Below are 19,733 nucleotides of genomic sequence, written 5' to 3'. Positions count from 1 at the left end.
CGTTTGGAAGAGCACACAATGCTCTTAACCTCTGAGCCATCTCTCCAGCCCCCTGGGTGTTTTATATGTTGATTACCATGCCAAAAGCTTAATTCCTTTATCATGCCTTCACCATTTTTAACTTAGAAGTTCAAATTAATTAGAATTAATTAAAAGTAATTTTGTTTTATAAAAGACATTAATTAAAGTAAAATAAAACAAGACAGTTCCTAAGAATGGAACTCATTTGTTCACGGTTACAGAGGGCAACTGGTAGAGCCGGCTCTATGCACTCCAGCAGAGCAGCGCTTAACTTCCATGGTCATGATACTCCCAGAAAAAAGCAGGCTCTCAATGAGGGGAGTAAACGAATGGAGGCAGAATCAAGTTCAAATCCTAGATCTTGAAGCTTCCATTATCTGTGACCTTGGTCAAGTTCTCAACTCTACTAGAAGCTCAGTTTTTCTGTGAAATAGAGATAAACTGGAATCTACTCTTATTGGACAGGAAGAAAGTTGAGGATTAAAGGGGACAATGAATACAAATCACTTAGATGTGATTACTGAAAACAACAGTTTTATGTTTCCCCTTTATTTAGCATCCTTAACATACTCTTGTAAATGTACTTTATAAAAAGAGCCAATACATGAAGAGTTTGAGTCTATCCTTGGCTACATGAGATCCCACCTTAACCATTACCTTACAAAAAGGCCTAGAGAGTTAGTTCAGAGGTTAGAATGCTAGCTGCTCTTCCAGAGTACTTGAGTTCCATCTCTGGCACTCCTATGAGAAGTCTCCCAACTGCTGTAATTCCAGGGATCCAACAAATTTTGCTGATCACCCCCAGAATTTTCACAACACATGTGCATGATTCCTCACACACAAACACATAAATGAAAAGGAAACCAAGACAATAGGCCTGCAGTCTGTTCCCCAAATACAGTGAGAGCAAATATCTGTATATGTGCAAACTGGGGCATTTTAAAACACTCAGCTCTACAAATGTACAGAATTTTAATCCTTCTCAAAGAGGCCTTTATGATTCATGGAACAATAGAAAAGAATTAGAAAATTTTTCACTGAAACAAACAAACAAATGAGGGCCTTACAAAAGAGTATGGGAGAATGCCAGCCACCAAGTACAACTGCCACCAGACTTGAGGAAACAGTATTAGTCCCAACAATTTAGTGTGCATCTCAACAAGTACCAACAAGTCCTGCAGAGAGGGTCCCAGCTGCTAGACAAGGCTCATCTGGTAATATCTCTTCAGTTGGAAGTGCCTGTTACTTCTGCCAAACCCTAAGGAGCTAAAACAAGTCCATCTTGTTCTAGTCACCATGATCACCTAAAACTGAAGCTGTGGGGGAAGAAGTCCCACTCAACCTGCCAACGCTGACCTGCTGGGGTCCCTCCTCTTCTGAAGGTCTTGACCTATCTGCTCCACAAGGCTATATCATGCTCCTCACCCAGGAAAAGTTGAGAACACTTCACCTACAGTAAAGTCTCCTGGTGCTAGGTGCAGGGCTCAACTCGAGATGCTGTTTGCCGATAAGCCAACCTTTGATACAGATCTTTGTGGGGGAGGAAAGGATTTGTGACAGGATCGCTCTGTACAGTGTCACCCTGGCTGTCCTATAACTCATTCTGTGAACCAAGCTGGCCTTGAACTCAGCGATCTACCTGCCCCTAACTCCCACAGTATTGGGATTAAAGGTGTGTGCTACCACTGCCTGTTGAGAAATATCTTTTATTTCAAAGGAACTACTGGGAGAAAACATTAGCAGGTTTTAGACCATTAGCAGGAAGTTTCTGTCTATTTGAACTGTGTTCCAACAGTTTGGAGCTTCTGAGGCACTGGACATCGGCTGGAGCCTGTCCGCTTCTCTTTGTAACCCAGGCTACACGAAAATGTACCTTGAAAACATTTGAGGTAAGCAGACCTACTATGCACATCTGGTTTATGCACCTAAAATGCTAGCTTGCTAGGCAAAGGATATAAGATTCATTACAAGGAACAGCCAGTAGAGGTCAGAGCATGGTCTTTGGGATAAATAATTCTGTCAATAATTTCAACAAAATCATTAAAGGGAATAAAGGCTCTCCTGACAGCTAACGTACTTGGGCTTCAAATGTGTTCTCCCCAGTTCACAATACTGCTCCCTGCCACCCCCACTGTCCTTAGATGAATCTTTTCCCATATTGACTGATTGCTAGAAAAAATTCCATTTTTCTTCTCTCATTCTGAAAGTTAGCTCATCTTAGGTAAAGCTGCTATTATATGAAATCGCTCCCACTTAGGCACAGGTAACCAGGAGGGTCAGACTATGAATGAAATCAGGCATCCAAAGGCAAAAGCGAGCTACCCAGAAGCACAGCTCACACACAGTGTGCTCGGCACACTAGGCAGGCATCTCCGTTATCCAGGGCTAAGAGTTCTCAGAACCCTCTTGGTTTCCTTAGTGTATGAAAATGAGAGGAAACTAACACCATATATTAAGTTAGAAATGGCTCAAAACAGTCTGAATAGTAGATTTCCAGAAACTTCTGCTCAGCTCAAACAGTTAATCGCCACAAGACAACTCTGTCTATTAAGAAGTTCTTTGCAAAATCTGCTGAGAAAGTCAGAGATAAAAGAATCATCCCAATGATCTGGCATTTCTGCTCTATAAAACTGGCCCCGGCCCTAGAACACATAACAGTAAGCGACCAGTAAACACTCTCAGCCAGCAAGGAGAGAGTCAATCAAACCAGCCTTCTTGCATTCATGTTTTTTTCCCAGGAGCTTTAGTCAGAGTCATTTAAAGGCAGCCAATACCATAAGCATTAGAGAATATGGTACCGTCAGCTCATATACCAATCCTGCCAAAGACTTCCCTTTCAAACAGCTGGAAGAACTCTTCCAAGGACAGCAATGAACTCTGAGTGGAAAAACCAGCTTCTTAGACTAAATGTTCTTGAATGAATGATTATTCATTCAAGGAGGAAAACGCAATGTATTGTCCCTTTGTTTTTACTGGACTGCAAAATGGTTAGAAAGATCTTAGTTCAAAAAGGAAAGGCGAAAGAGTATTGTGAGACTACTCCACAGGACTGTTCTTGTATGTAATTCCAAAGACAAATTCTTTGTCAGTATTTTCCCCCCAACAACAACAAAACCAAAAACCCTCACAGTATCTGATTTAATTCACAAGGTGAAACGAAGGTTAATGATAATTATCAGATAATTACATGCTTTACAGAGCAGAATAGAGAACAAACGGTTATCCGGAAGTTGTTAGTAGGGATGCTTCACTCTGTGCTAGGCAGCTTGTGAGCTCTGCTGTGACCAGCCCACAGCAGGAAGGGGCTGCAGGAGAAGCTATGGTAGGACAAAGTGTAGGACAACAATGTGTTTGCTTTGCCCAAAGACAAGCTCCGACCCAAGGAGACTCCTGAAACCAGCCCGTTCCCTGAGCACTGACCTTGGGAACCACCCATCAGCCCCTCCAGAGAACACCCGTTTTGCAGTTGCGTCTGGCTCTCTGGAGAAGAGAGGTGGGGTCTGTGTCCTGAAATGCTTGGGTGGAGAAGAAGAAGGCCTGTCGCCTTACATAGTACTGACCTGCTGTGGAGGGTGGAGTTGGAGATGATGGGGATGTGAGAGGTGAGCTGGCCCCAGATCCTGCTGAGAAAAACAGAGAAATCCTCATGGGGACCAAAAACAGACATTTGAAACTTGGCATGAGCAGAAACTCAGCATTGTTTGAGAATCTGTTATTAGCCCAGTATGTTCTGTGGAGCAATGTGATGAGAAACAGAAAATATAGAAATTAAGCCAAGCGGTGGTGGTGCACGCCTTTAATCCCAGCACTCAGGAGGCAGAGGCAGGAGGATCTCTGTGAGTTCGAGGCCAACCTGGTCTACAAGAGCTAGTTCCAGGGCAACTCCAAAGCCACAGAGAAACCCTGTCTCGAAAAAACAAAAACTATAGATATATGAATTAGACCCAGTGGTGGCAGGTTTCCCTCCAGTGCAAGGTGTATTTCCTTCACCAGCCTGGCAGAATTCTCACACAAAGGAAACAAGAGCACCTTGTAGAATTTACACACACACACACACACACACACATTCTCTCTCTCTCTCTCTCTCTCTCTCTCTCTCTCTCTCTCTCTCTCTCTCTCTCTCTCCCTCCCTCCCTCCCTCCCTCCCTCCCTCCCTCCCTCCCTCCCAGGTACTGGGAGCACAAGCATACACTTCCACATCAGATTCCTTTTCTGAGGCAGGGTCTCTTTCTGTGTAGTTCTGGCTGTCCTGGAACTCATTATGTAGATCTTGAACTCACAGAGCTCCACCTGCCTCTGGTTCCCAAGAGCTGAGATTAAAGGTGTGCACCACTACACCCGACTCGGGCTTTGCTCACATTCATCCATGTGTTTGAGGCAGAGTCTCATTAAGTAGCCCAAACTAGCTCAACCTCCAGGGCACTGTAATTATAGGTAGTATGTGACCACACCAGCTCAATTCTCCCGTGAGCCTTTCAGTATTTCCTCTGGGTAGGCAAACATCTTCCTATCTGAATTGACCACAGAAAATGAGGCATGACTTGTTGAAGATCAACTTTACCAGCAGGTAGGTACATTCAGTTAGAGAGGTGCAGTCCTGAACCTGGATTTTCTTTACTTTTTATTTATTTTTATTTTATGTTTTATCCCATGCTTTTTCAGTCACAGTCCAGCTGGCCTTAGTGAGCTCCCAATAGATCAGCCCCACTGTCTCCGTGGGTGGGTGCATCCCTTATGGTCACAAATCCAGCCTTACAGAAAGTAATAGAAGGAAAATCACAAACCAAGGAGTCCAACAATGACCACAATAACTCAAACATCTAGAGATCCTTCACCAGCACAATTCAAAGAAGGGAAACACACAAACTCTATTACTAAAAAAGTGACCAGAGTTAACAACCACTGGTAATTAATATCACTTAATGTCAATGGACTCAACTCACCTATAAAAAGGCACAGGCTAAGAGATTGGATACAAAAACAGGATCCAACATTCTGCTGTTTACAAGAAACACACCTCAACCACAAAGACAGGTACCTACTCAGAGTAAAGGGATGGGAAAAGGTTTATCAAGCAAATGGACCTAAGAAACAAGCAGGTGTGGCCATACTAATTTCTAACAAAGTTGACTTCAAATTTAAATCAATCAGAAGAGATGGAGAGGGACTAACAGATCTTAAAGACAGAAAACCGGACTTGTGAGCCTAGTCAGGCTGGTAACTAACCTATACATTTCCATCAATAACCAGTACCTGGCTTTCCTAAACTCCTGAGGTGTCTTGGCTATGATTTTTGTTTTTATTTATTTGTTTGATTTTTCAAAACAGTTTCTCTGTGTAGCTCTGGTTGTCCTGGAACTCACTCTGTAGGCCAGGCTGGCTTCAAACAGAGATCTGCCAGCTTCTGCCTCCCAAGTGCTGGGATTAAAGGCATGCCCGGCTAAGATTTTTGGTTTTTAAGACAGGTTTTGTGTGTCTTTTAGATTGACGTTGAACTTGCTATGTAGCTGAGGATAACCCTAAACCCTCTCTTGGAATTCTCTGGTGTCCACTCTGTGACATGTGCATGTGGAAGAGTGCAGGCATAATCTTGGGAAGGGGGCAGGTATAGGATTTTTCTGGTTTACAGAGAACTAGATGAACAGAATCACTAGTGTATAGACATGCTGGTTGGATATATGGCTCTCCCCCTCCCTATAAAAATCCGTCCTATCACTATGGAGCAAGCAGATTTCCAAATATGAAATGATGTGCCAGTCATAGCAGCTTCCGACCCCAAGCATGCTGGTCCTTACTGGGACCTCCTCTTTTCCTTCTAGAATCCTGTGACAGTGTCATGATTCTCATCCTATTTCTAGTGTCCTAGGATTCGCATTCCAATCTTTCAATTTCCAGCTCTACACACATCTCTGGCATTCTTCAGCTGAGGATAATCTAGCCTTCAAGATACATCTCGATTCTCTTACATGCCTCTCAGTATCTCCTCTAGTGTAAGCAAACATCTTCCTATCGGAATTGACCAAGGAAAATGAGGCATGACTTGTGATTGATTGATAAATCAATCCATCGATCGACTGATCCATCCATCCATCCATCCATCCATCCATCCATCCATCCATCCATCCAGTCTCAATACAGTGAAGCCAGGCTGGTCTCCAATTCATGGCCTTAAATAATCTCAGTCTCCTGAGTAGCTAGGAATACATGCATGCCTAGGTCTTCCACTTTCAAAGCCTTCTGCTTAGTTACCTGTGCCTCCTCACTGGTGTTAAGGAAGAGATGAATGAATGGGCTTCCTCCACACCTGACGCTGACAGTGGAGCTTTCAATGCTCACCCTTGGCTCTCTGGCTTCTCAAACACTCTCCTCTTTGCATATTCAGCTCCTCCCTTCCATATGGGTCCTTTATCTTCTTAGAGTATAATCAGCTAAACTTCAATTTCCCCTTCCCATGCCTCACCCCCCAGGGGTGAAACTGAGGAGTTATTGAAAACTTCCTTCTCTTCCTCCAACCACAAGGGTTCCAGAGCAGAAGGCAAGATTGAGGCGAATTTCCATGTACAAAGAAGGGCCTGTTTTTCTTCCACATCAAATGCTCCTATGTCTGACCGACTGAGTTTGGTGCAGAGGTGGGAGTGTGAGCGTTGTCACAATATTCACTGGGGGCAGAGTTCTAATCTGTGCACTCATCACTGCTGCTCAGTCAAATCTCCACACCACCTACAGAGTCCTGACCTGCACCTCTGCACGCTGGGCTCCAGCCACCTAGACCAGTTACCTGAGTTATTGGAGTTGTGCTTCACTGGCTGTTCTTCACTGTTCTCAACAGCAGATCGCTTCGATTTCTTTAAAAATAAAAGAAAGGTGGGTGGTAAGCAAAGAAAAGGCACACTTTAGGCGAGACTTAAAAAAATTCCAGATATACAGTTTAAACAGCTACAAAAAACGGTATACTCAGCTTCTAACTTAATGCAGTGAAAAGAAGCCACAGGTCAAAATGGAAAATAAAACCAGAATGCTGACTTAACTCCCCAAGCTGACCATTTCCTCCAGTTACTTTTTGCCATAATTGGCCTAGCAAACCAGGAAACTATATGGCCCATTATACCTCCCCCCTCCCCCTTGTGAGTGTGTTAAGCTCCAAACTAGTCATCTGGAAGTGCTTTTAGCTTTCAAGGGGATATAATACAAAATATATCATTAAGTGTATACCATTAGCTTTAGAATTTTCTTCACATACAGTCAAGAACTTAAAAAGAGAACACAGGTACTGTGGGATAATGCTTTTGTATACTGTAAAGATTTGTCATTCATATTGGTTTAATAAAATGCTGAATGGCCAGTAGCCAGGCAGGAAGTATAGGTTGGGGCAACCAGACTAGGAGAATTCTGGGAAGAGGAAATGCAGAGACGCAGTCACCAGCCAGACACAGAAGAAGCAAGATGAGAATGCCTCAGTGAGAAGAGGTACCAAGCCACGTGGATGAACACAGACAAGAATTAAGGGTTAATTTAAGATGTAAGAGCTAGCTAGGAATACGCCTAAGCCATTGGCCAAACAGTGTTGTAATTAATATAGTTTCTGTGTGATTAGACAGGTCTGGGTGACTGGGAAACAAAAGTACAGTCTCCATTTACATAATGGTGCCCAATGTAGGGCAAAAATTCCACGTAAAGTCTAAAAAAGCTTAAAAAAAAAAAGGATTCTAGACATACAAAATCAGAGTCAAACACAGACTCTCCAATAGCTGTTGGCTAGCAGTGAATGAAGGCACAGCTCTTTTAAGAAAGGCTTTCTGACTCAGCGTTAAAGGCAAAAATCTCACAGCTCTTTTAATATTGCTTAGCAGATTAAAGACTTATGTGCTCAAAAAAAATAGAGATATACAATAAAAACAGATTCAGACAGAAAACAAACCTCTAAATGGTTTACAATGTGCTTAAAATACACATAAGCATAAAGAAAAAGATTTTAAAAATCCTTAAAAAAATAAAATAATTGGATATGATGGCACTCTCCTTTAATCTCAGAATTTGGGAGGCAAAGGCAGGCAAATCTGAGTTCAAAGTCAGCCTGGTCTACAAAATAAGTTCCAGAACAGCCAAAGACACACACACAAAACAAACTGTAAACAAACAAAAACCCTGTCTCAAAAAACCAAAAATTAAAAAAAAAAGCCACACAAAAATAAAGAATAAGTGCAATTTCCACTTTCACACAGGGACAACAGGCTTACCTTTCGAGCTAGGATCTTTCTCCTTTTCCTTTCTTCCTCAGACCCGTGGTGTGACTGAGCTCTTGTTAGTCTTCGATGTTGGTGAATCTTTAAGAGATGACAATCCCCCATAAGTGTAAGGAAATCCTATCTACAGCAGGATCCTAAGGAGACATCTATGTGTACGATCACATTAAACTGTTAGGATAAACAGGCCTTTCTTAGCCTGCTGTCAGTCTCGTGGCTATGTCAAGATCTATGGGAGAAGGGTATGCTAAGTGATGATCCTTCTCACTTTCCTGTTCCTTCTACCCTCACTCTACAGAAAAATGTGGCACAGGAGTGCTGCCAACCACTCCACCCAGGAAACCCTACCATCTGTGTGTCCTTGTTTCTCACAGACTGAGGGCTGGACTGTAAGATATGGTACTCTGCGTTACAGCACTTAGCCCAAAATCTGGTTGAGAGCAACTATGCACACAATGTTTACCAAGTAAAGAGTCAAAGACAATCACTGTGAACCTCAGGGCAGGGAATAGGGACACTAATATTGAAGAACTATTGCCAGCTTACCTGCTTCTGTTCTTCGATGAGTCTCTTTTCTATACATTCTTTGGCAATTCTCAATGCCTCTTTTAATTTTGTGGGAATCTGAAAGAAGTAGTACATGAACTAATGATTGAAGTGGTTGGAGTCTCCGGAGTCCTGAACACACTCAGCAGTAGCCATGATCACATGGGACGTCCTCTAGAATAGAACCAGTTAAAACTGCACACTCCATCTACGTCAGCTATATTCACCTCGACAGAACTTTCGAGCAACAAACACAAAATTAAATAAATAAATAAACCATAAACACACCATGCTTCAAATAATTCAAGGGGTTCCAGAATTGCCAAAGTAATCTCAAAGTAATTCAACACAGGTGCAAGACCAAAATGTAACACTTAAAACAGCAGAGCTGCTACAACACAGGGAAGGGGCACTGTGGCACTGGGTTTGTCAAAGCTTTCTTTCTTCTTCCTCCTCCTCCAGACAGGGCTTCTCTGTGTAGCCCTGGCTGTTCTGGAACTTACTCAGTAGAGCAGACTGGCCTCAAACTCACAGATCCATCTGCCTCTGCCTCCCGAGTACTGGGATTAAAGGCATGTGCCACCACCACCAGGCTATTATTTTCTTTTTACTCAAAAAAATTAATTTGCTTATTCATTTGTCTGTCTTTGTTTTGGGGACAGCATCTCTGGGGGTTGTTCAGACTGGCCTTGAACTCACTCAGAAGCACAAGCAAACTTGAATTTGAGATTCTTCTGCTGCAGCTTCCTCAGTTGCTGTGTTTGCCACCACCCATCTCCAGGACGGACACACACACACTCTCTCTCTTGCCTCAGAGATTACAGGCACATACTATCCTACCCAGCTGGAAAGGATTTCTTGGATATGATACCAAAAACATAGGCAATAAAAAAAAACAATGAATAACTTGGACTCATCAAAATTAAAACTTGTTCAACAAAGGATACCATCAACAAGGACTTAATATCAGAAGATATGAACAACAAAAATGAAACCCAGTTTAAAATGGGAAAAGTTTTAATGACATTTCTTCAAAAAAAATATAAATGATAAAAAAAAATATGCATTATCAAATGGTCTTTTCACCAGGTAAAAAAGATGTTCAATACTGAAGAAACACAAATTTAATTCACACTAAGATAGCATGTCATTTCATAACTATTATGATGGCCACTATCAAAAAAACCATAAATTCAGTCTGCATGGTAGCACATTCCTTTAATCCCAGCACTTGAGAAGCCAAGGCAGGAGAATTTAAGTTCCATGCTAGCCTGGGCTATAGCAAGTTTCAGGCCAACTTGAGCTACATAGTGAGACCCTGTTGCAAAAAACAGACAAATAAGAATAACAAGGTTTTTTTTTATTATACAATACTTTGTATTTTTTTAAGCATACCAATCCAAGTTTCCCCTCCCTCTCTCCCAACCTTCCCTTCATCTGCTCTGCTCCTCAGAGAGGGTAAGGCCTCCCCTGAGAATTCATCTAAGTCTGTCCCACCACCTTGTTGAGGCAGGACCATACCCCCCACCCCTGTGCCTAGGCTGACAAGGTATCTCTCCATAGAGAGTGGGCTCCACAAAGTCAGTTCATACATTAGGGTAAGATCCTGGTCCCACTGCCAGTGGCTCCACATACTGCCCACGACAAACCATTGTTACCTGCATTCAGGGGCGTAGTCTAGTCCTATGCAGGTTCCCTAGCTGTTAGTCCTGAGTCAGTGTGCTACCACTAGCTCAGATCAGTTGATTCTACGTGTTTCCCCATCACGGTCTTGACCCCTTTGTTGTCATTATTGCTCCTCTCTCTCTTTGACTGTACTCCGAGAGCTCGGCCCAGCAGTTAGTTGTGGATCTCTGCATCTGCTTCCATCTGTTTCTGGATGAGGGTTCTGGCTTCTCTGGGGTTGTGGACTGTAGGCTGGTTATCCTTTGCTTTATGTTTGATATTCACTGATGAATAAGTACATACTATAAGTACATGCTATATTTGTCTTTCTGAGTCTGGGTTACCTCACTCAAGATGTTTTTTTTTTCTAATTCTGCCCATTTGCTGCAAATATCAAGATGTCATCTTTTTTGTTTGTTTGTTTTTTCCTACTCAGTAGTATTCCATTGTGTAAATGTTACACATTTTCTTTATCCATTCTTTGGTTGAGGGGCATCTAGGTTGTTTATAGGTTCTGGCTATTACAAATAATGCTACTATGTACATAGTAGAGCAAATGTTTTGTGGTATGAGTGTGCATCCTTTGGGTATTTGCCCAAAAGTGGTATTACTGAGTCTTGAGGTAGACTGATTCCTAATTTTCGGAGAAACCACCATACTGATTTCCACAGTGGCTATACAAGTTTGCACTCCCATTAGTAATGGAGTAGTATTCCCCTTACTCCACATCCTCTTCAGCATAAGTTGTTATAACTGTTTTTGATCTTGGCCATTCTTACTGGTGTAAGATGGTATCTCAGAGTTGTTTTTATTTGCATTTCTCTGACAGTTAAGGATGTTAAGCATTTCCTTAAGTGTTTTTTGACACTTTTAAGAATTTTTTTGTTGAGAATTCTCTGTTTAGATCTGTATCCCATTTTTTAATTGGATTATTTGGTAATTTGATGTGTAGTTTCTTCAGTTCTTTGTATATTTTGGAGATCAGCCCTCTATCAGGTGCAGGGTTGGTGAAGATCTTTTCCCATCTGTAATCTGCCCCTTTGTCTTGTTGACCGTGTCCTTTGCTTTACAGAAGCTTTTCAGTTTCAGAAGTTTCCATTTATTAATTGCTGCTCTCAGTGTCTGTGCTACTGGGGTTATAATTTAAGAAGTGATTTCCTGTGCCGATGTGTTCAAGGGTACTTTCCACTTTCTCTTCTATGAGGTTCAGTGTGGTTAGATTTATGTAGAGGTCTCTGATCCATTTGGACTTGGGTTTGGGACATGGCAATAGATATGGATCTATTTGCATTCTTCTACATGTCGAAATCCAGTTAGACCAGCACAATTTGTTAAAGATGTTTTCGTATTTCCAGTTTATATTTTTAGCTTCTTTATCAAAAATCAGGCATTCATAGGTGTGTGGGTTAATATCAGGGTCTTCGGTTCGATTCCATTGGTCCATCTGCCTGTTTTATGCCTGTAGTTCAATATTAGAGTTTGAAGTTAGGGATGGTGATGCCTCCAGAAGTTCCTTTATTGTAAAGGGTTGTTTTGGCTATCTTGCGTTTTTTGCTTTTCCATATGAAATTTAGTATTGTTCTTTCAAGGTCTGTGAAGAATTGTTCTGGGATTTTGATGGCATTGCATTGAATCTGTAGATTGCTTTTGGTAAAATTGCCATTTTTACTATGTTAAGCCTACCTATTCATGAGCATGGGAGATCTTTCCATTTTCTGATACCCTTTTCAATTTTGTTATTCAAAGACTTAAAGCCCTTGGTCATACAGGTCTTTCACTTGTTTGGTTAGAGTTACCTCTAGATATAATAAGGAATTATAACTAGTTTGGCTAAAAGAAAGGCTAGTAGTTAAGAGCACCTTCTGTTCTTGCATAGGACCTGTGTTTGGTCCCCAGGACCGTCATGGCAGCTTGTGGCCATTTAACTATACCTGTAGTTCCAGGGGATCTAATGCCCTTTCCTGGCTTCTGCAGGTACCAAACATGTGTGTCGTACATAGACAAATATGCAGACAAAACACTCATACATATAAAAAAGAGTAACAAGTCTTGGAAGGGATGTAGAGAAACAAGAACTTTGTGTACTGTCAGTATGATGATATAATCATCGTGGAAACCAATATGGAGATTTCTAAAACAAAAACAACAACTGAAGGACCACATGAGGAGGTAGAAATTTGACTGCCATCGGGGAGAGCCAGGGGTGCTGCTGCTTCCTATGCTGCAGTGTACCAGCCAGTCCCACCCCCGCCCCCGCACAGAGATGGACATGGCTCTAAACATCAGATTGTTACTAGCATCCACAGAGCAGTGCGAGGCCTGATTCTGGCTTTTCAGTTACAAGCCCATGATTGTCCTACCACAGACACTGCTTCTCTTGAGACTTCTTTCCAGGTTTTTCTTTAGATTCAGATGTTTGGGTTTATATTCTATCTTCTAGATACCACTATTTTGTTGATATTAGCCTAAATAATATTCACTTTCCACATTATTACAATGCCTAGATACATTTACTTTTATTTTTAGATACATGCACTATAGCTAGACATGGTGGTGTATGCCTATAACCCAGCATTAGGGAGGCAGGCATGAGAGGATTGCTGCGAGTTTCAGCTAAAACAAACAAACAAACAAAACCAAAAAAACAAAACAAAAAACCCCAAACAAACCCAAAACCAAATCAACTCCATGCATCACAAATGATCAAAACAATAACTAGCTACAGGATATTTAGATTGTTTCCCAATTTTTTATATTATGACTATTTTGTTGTTTTTAAAATTTTTCAAAGCCAACTTACTTATTCAACAAATCCAAAATTTATATAATTTGCTTTACCTTAAACTGTGGCTTTTCAGAAGTTGTTAGTAAAACATCACTGAATAATCTATAAGAAAAGAAACAAATGTGTTTATTTCCGGTAACATGAAGAAGAAAATCTTTCTTAAACCAGAAACACTCTCTGGGGCAGGTAAGAGCGGCTCAGGATAGCTCAGTCCCTGGGTCAGCCCAGTTCAGCACTAAGTTTGTTAGTTAAGGCAAAGGCATTTAAACGTCACTTGCTGTACCCTCAGAGGTGGTATTAGGAAGGGGACCAGGTCAGTTATACTTAATACTATGAGCAATATAATATTTGTAAAAAAAAAATCTTCATAAACCCCAGTTCACAAAATGTTGCAAATAATATATTTAGCAGATGTTTCTAAACAGAATTGTTTTTTTTCTTGCCTCAGAAAAGGTTGTTTATTCTAGAACTTAATACATTTTGAATTGTCATGATTGGACTCTAAGAGAAAAAATAATTTCCTTCTGTTTCTCATATTTCATTCTAAAGCAGCAGTTTCTGGATTGTATTCTTTCCTCAAAGGTGTGTTATTAAAAACAGCAGCGGGAGGAACACTAACAGCTCCGGTCAGAAGACTTGCTTGGGTAGTGCCCAAGTGGTTAAGGGATCTTAATTGAGAATTCTTGTCTAAAGACAGTAATTCAGCCCATGCAGAAATGGCAGTTGCCTTTCCCAGGGCCCTTCCCTGCAGCTCATCCACTGACTTCCAGACCTCATATTTCCACTAAATATAGTCACACCTCTTCAGCTATGGTTCTCAAAGCTGAAGCCCATGAGGTGCAAAGATTTAGAAGACAAAACGTGCTTGTTACTGGGACTGGGGACAACCAGAGACCTGGGGAAGGGAACCCAGTGCACACTCAAGTACATCAGCCTCACACTGTTCCCTAGCCAAATGCACTTTGATTAGGAGTCTGTGGGAAACATTGCAGTTTTCAGAGTGGACCTGTTCTTTCACATGAACATGGTCACCAGTGGCTGCTGGCTTGGAAACAGGTGCCGCAGCGTCACATCCACGGACAAGGGCTTGTTTCTTCTGCTCACCAGCCTGGCCTACAGCAGGCTTCTCTAACCATGTCAGAAGAAGGGATGAAGGACCTGAAGTTAGTCATATCACTTTTCCCCCCACTTTGTTGGCTGCTGTTACTACTTCCTGAATAACTTTGCTATACAACATGCTGGTGCAGACAAAGCAGGCAGAGCTAGGGAAATTTCTCAACATGCGGAAGAAGCTTGCCCAAGTCTTCCTGGAATAAAGAATGAAGCTGAGATCCATTCACAAGTTTGTCTGACTTCAGTGATACCACCCTTAGCCTCTCCATGAAGGAACAATACCTAAAGGAGGGGCCTCAGGGAGGTATCAGCTCTCTCAACTCCTCACAACTCTGTTGACAGGAGGTCTTTTGAGGATAAGACCCTTAGCACAAGGTTTGGTACATGTTAGCTAGGAGTTGAATAGCTAGTGCCCAGTGATGAAATGAACAAGCAAAAGCCCAGGAGTTACACACACACACACACACACACAAATGCTAATGGTGATAAAACACATATGGAAAGGACAGTGGTGTTCTAGGACAGCAAGTGGACTAAGCAGAGAGACACAAGGCAAGATTATGGTATCATGCTGTATGGGACACACAATAAGCCGGTCACTTCAACCCTGCAGGGACCACCACTGAGTCTTTACCATGGTACTGGGCTCTGGGCACAGTGGTCCAAGGTTCAGCACAGTTATCAAGATTACAACCAATGCATATGATTGACTTACGGCATCTGTAAGAGCCGGGAGACGGTAGGCATGCCATTTTTACAGGCTTCACAAGACAGCGTAGACTCCAACACGGCCACTTGAAATGAACAGATACACATTTTAGTTCCACAGAACACTCTCAAAGATCCACTTGCTGAGGAAAAGTTTGACATCTCTTTGCAACAACTGTCTGCGGGCTGATCAGGACAGTGTCAAAAACTCTTCACACACAGACAGATGGCATACGTGGGAGTGATGGGAAATGCTAGCATTTTCAATGATTCAAAAGAAATGCCTCAGAAACCACATGCTGACAGAAAGCTAAGTATACTCCAAGGATAAATAGAGAAAAGCACCAAGATTGTATTCATACAATTGTTCTCTTTAGAGAGAAGCAAACATTACACAGAAGTAAAATTCTGAACTTGAGATTTTGTTGCTTGCTTGCTTTTAAAGGAAACCAGCGGACAAAAAGTGCTGTCACTTCATCACCCGACACGATGCTACAAGCGAGGGGCCAGATTACTACTCACAGGCTACTGTTCAAACTCATCAGGAAACAGTCCTAGGGTCTGTTCTCTTAAACTGCCTCATTTGGCACAGTGAAACTTGATGAAGTGATTTGCATGTCAAGCAAAGTGTTCCAAAAGCTACCTTGGGCCCTTTTTCTTTCAGCCTTGAGCTCTGAGCTGGCCACTCAGAAGACGGGAGGGTCTGAGGTGAGTTTACATGAGTCCTTATGCCTTATCTGTCCTTTGGTCTTCCTTAGTCTCCTTGGGTAAGGCTGTATCAGCTTCTTGACCCCACTTACCTGAACATCCGGAGGCACGGATGAGCTAGCTAAGCCCTTACTTTCCAGGTCTCCAGTCACGGCTCTCAAGTTCCTTCCAAGTCCCATTCTAGTTTGGATGGGACTCTGACAAGTGCTTAGTTCCTCAAATCTGGCTTCAAGTTGCTTGACCCTCCCTTTTGCTTCTAATTAAATCCCCAGCTGGTCATAGTTCTCTTTCCTCCCTGTTGCTTCCAGAATTACAATGCAGTTTAGAGGAGGTCTGCCAAAGGCTTGAGACAGATGGACAGACAGACAAGCTGTCTGAATATTTACTGATGTGTGCTCTGTCTGTGGAGGATGACAACTTCCTCTGTATCTTTCTCGGACTTTGGAAAGAGGTTAAGTAGCTCTGCAGACTACCAGGTCCCAGCAGACCCCACTCCCAAGCTCTATACTGACCCACAGCCATGGATGGTGCAGGAGGAAAGGAGTCAACAGGCACGGAGTCTGGAGGTCGTCCATAAGTCATTTCATACAGTAAATGGCCAAAGCAGTGGACGTCTATACTTTCCAATGTCTGGGGAAGAAAGAGCAGTGCCATGTTCACCTTTCAGTCATTAGCCCTCAGTGCTCCTGCCCAAGCTTCAACTGCAAAGCAAGGTGCAGGAGCAGACCCATTCCCACTACAACTCCAAAGCCTTTTTCAAACAAGGCATTTTTCTGACTTAAGCTATAGGTCATTTTCAATCAATTCTATTCCCTTCCTTGTCCCACCCACCATTTCATCTTTGCCTCTTAAAGATCAGCAATGCTCCATGAGAGAAATGGGAACAAGGTATGCTCTAACTATATTTTTCACTTCATGATGTATAGGGTAATCTGTACCTAAACACAGACCTGACAAGACTGTCACACTTACATTGATTTTCCTGAACTGTGTGAAGTAGGATCGGTAGAAGGAAGGAAGACCCAACAGAGAGTTTTCAAGATCGAGCAGCCGGCAAGTGTTGCCGTCCATCATCACATTCGCTGCATGAAGGTGGCCATAAGGGAATCCCTTGTCGTGGAGAAACTTTAGTACCTATTAAAAAAATATGTGCACACTGAAATGGTCCCAATTCATGCCCATATAACATAGGTTAAATTCATGTTTTAGATATTTTTTGGGGAAACTGGGTGGTGGGGGTGCATGCCTTTAATCCCAGCCCTCAGGAGGCAGAGGCAGGCGGACCTCTGAGTTCAAGGTCAGCCTGGTCTACAAAGTGAGTTCCAAAACAGGGTGGTTAGAGAAACTCTGTCTCACAAACCAAAACCCAACTCCCCCCTCCCCTCACCCCCTGAAAAAAAAAAAGATGGGGGAGCAAGATGGCTCAGGGTAAAAGGTAACCACTGAATCTGACAAACTGAGGTCAATCCTTGGGACAGACATACAGGAAAGAGAGAACTGACTCCCAGATTGTCCTCTGACCTCCACACATAAACAAACAAGTAAACAAATGTAAAAAAAAAACCATTTCAGCTGGGCCTGTAGCTCAGTAGCATTTTCTCACCAGGCAGGAGGCTAAGAGTTAACCCCTCAGCAAAAGTTAAAATGTCACCTCCATCCTTTCTTTGGAAAGAGGAGTGGTACAGAGTGCCTCCCTGCTGTGAGACTGTGAGACAACACCAAATTCCCTCCTTTAGCTTGGAGGGAACAGCTCTGATAGTGAAAGGCTCTGCTTTGGGAACTTCCTGGTGCCAGCAGGCCAGCTCTTTTTCTGAGTCCCCATTCCACCTGCATGGACTCATAAAGCTATGGCAATAGTGTCTCCGCCAATCACTTAGGGAAAGGGGTTAAGCTGAGAACATCTCAGGTTCAATATCTACTTGGGACATATTTGGTAATAAAAATACAAAGTAGGTTTCTGGCCTCTCCAAAAGGAGCAAACTTTTCAGCTTCAACTTAGAGAAACAGTGACTCCCTCAGCAACAGCTGTGCATATGCCCCCACAAGGACCTGAGGAACTGAGCAGTGGTGGGGAGGGAGTGCCCAGCAATCCAGAAAAGACAGGAGACACGGAAACACCTCTTTCCAGCTGCTGGCTTTAAAAATCTCATCCTTGGGCTGGAGAGATGGGTCAGTGGTTAAGAGCATTGCCTGCTCTTCCAAAGGTCCTGAGTTCAATTCCCAGCAACTACGTGGTGGCTCACAACCATCTGTAATGAGGCCTGGCGCCCTCTTCAGGCCCGCAGGCATAAGCAAACAGAATACTGTATACTAAATAAATAAATAAAAATAAAATTCGAACAAGCCAGGTGGTGGTGGCACATGCTTTAAAATAAATAAATAAATAAATAAATAAATAAATAAATAAATAAAAATCTCATCCTTAAAAAAAAGTATTACTTATTCTTGCCACCGGGCAGGGCAGTGGTGTAGTATTCCTTTAAGTAGTATATAAAGCCCAGCACTCAGGAGGCAGAGGCAGGTGAATTTCTTGAGTTTGAAGCTAGCCTGGTTTACAGAGCAAGTTTTAGGACAGCCAAGGCCACACAGGCAAACCTTGCCTTGCAAAATAAATAAGTAAATAAAACTTATTCTTTTTAAAACTTGTAATGCATAAAATATATTGCTAGCAGTACATATATGTAAATTTATAGTTAAATATATATAACATGGAAAAGGGGCTGGGAAAATGGCTCAGTGGATTAAAGTGCCTGTACATAGCAAGAAGACCTAATTTTGGATCTCCAGCACCATGGAAGCTTGCATCTGTAACTCCAGTTCTGGGGCAGAAGGGAAAGATAAGTGGATCCCTGGAGCTTACTGGTCAACCAGCCTACAGGTAACCGGTGAACTCCAGGTTCAGTGAGAAATCCTGTTTCAAAAAAATGAGGTGGACAATGACAGGAAGACACCTGCTGTTGACCTCTGGCCTCCACATGTGTGCCCACACAAAATCACATATGTACCTACCTATCTACACATATCCACACACAAACACACACACACACACAGAGAGAGAGAGAAAGAGAGAGAGAGAGAACGAACATGGGACACAGAACTCTATCTATCTATCTATCTATCTATCTATCTATCTATCTATCTATCTATCTATCTATCTATCTATCCATCTATAGAACATGGAACACAGAACTATGCTTAAATCTCCATAGATGGGTTTGCACAATCCAAGAAGCCTAGGGAATATTACATAGAGGATGACAAGGCCAAAGTTGATACTCTTTTCCCTCTCCTTCTCCTCCATTTCTCTCTTGGTGTTGAGGATTATTTTGTGCCTCGAAGCACTAAAACACACTGTCTAGTAGAGCTACATCTCCATCCTGCCCAAAAGGGAAAAAGCCTTTACAGTTCTGTTAAGAAGACATATGGGGTCAGGCATGGTGGTGCATGTCTTTAATTCTAGCACGCAGAGGCATGTAGAACCCTGAGTTCAAAGTCAGTCTGGTTCTATACAATGTACTCCAGGCCAGCCAGAGTTATACTTTAAAAAATAAAAAAAAAAAAAATCTTGGGCTAAATGACCCGAGTTTAGTCTGTGAACTGTGAATCAAAGCTGTCCTTTGATTTTTGTCTCACACATAGCATGGCTTACTTACCCACACTCAGCCAAACTTTTAGAACTTTATAGATCTATATTACTGCTAGCGCCATCTCAAATATTTGCTTGTTGGGGCAAAATAAAGCAATGCTATCAAGTTCCAGATAAATAGAACAATGTCTCTGCTTTTGGATATTGCCAGGGAACTTTCCCATATGGAAACTGCCACTCCAGGGGTTGCAGAAATGAATGACTCAGCAGTTAAGATCACTTGTTGTTCTCCCAAAGACCAAAGTTCGGTTCCTCACACTGCTGTTGGATGGCTTATAACACCTGTAACTTCAGCATC

General features: G+C 42.3%; 1 protein-coding gene across 10 annotated transcripts in view; it reads right to left on the bottom strand.

The window, feature by feature from the left end:
* Pxk (PX domain containing serine/threonine kinase like) overlaps nucleotides 1–19,733 on the bottom strand; it is a 69,558-nt gene that overhangs the window by 6,562 nt on the left and 43,263 nt on the right. For 6 of the 10 annotated variants that reach the window (XM_075988546.1, XM_075988544.1, XM_075988548.1 and 3 more), the window contains 8 exons: nucleotides 16,762–16,923; nucleotides 16,302–16,419; nucleotides 15,089–15,167; nucleotides 13,314–13,362; nucleotides 8,811–8,888; nucleotides 8,259–8,345; nucleotides 6,800–6,866; nucleotides 3,582–3,644 (listed from right to left, as the gene is read on the bottom strand). In XM_075988546.1, the coding sequence (XP_075844661.1) occupies nucleotides 3,582–3,644; nucleotides 6,800–6,866; nucleotides 8,259–8,345; nucleotides 8,811–8,888; nucleotides 13,314–13,362; nucleotides 15,089–15,167; nucleotides 16,302–16,419; nucleotides 16,762–16,923 (703 nt within the window). The remainder of the gene's footprint in view (nucleotides 1–3,581; nucleotides 3,645–6,799; nucleotides 6,867–8,258; nucleotides 8,346–8,810; nucleotides 8,889–13,313; nucleotides 13,363–15,088; nucleotides 15,168–16,301; nucleotides 16,420–16,761; nucleotides 16,924–19,733) is intronic. The other 4 variants (XM_075988550.1, XM_075988545.1, XM_075988551.1 and 1 more) reach the window with 1 other exon arrangement.

This window comes from Microtus pennsylvanicus, chromosome 10, assembly GCF_037038515.1.
Source record: "Microtus pennsylvanicus isolate mMicPen1 chromosome 10, mMicPen1.hap1, whole genome shotgun sequence".
Classification (NCBI taxonomy): domain Eukaryota; kingdom Metazoa; phylum Chordata; class Mammalia; order Rodentia; family Cricetidae; genus Microtus; species Microtus pennsylvanicus.
The sequence above is the reverse complement of the archived record's forward strand: the minus strand, read 5'-3'. Positions and strand labels throughout refer to the sequence as shown.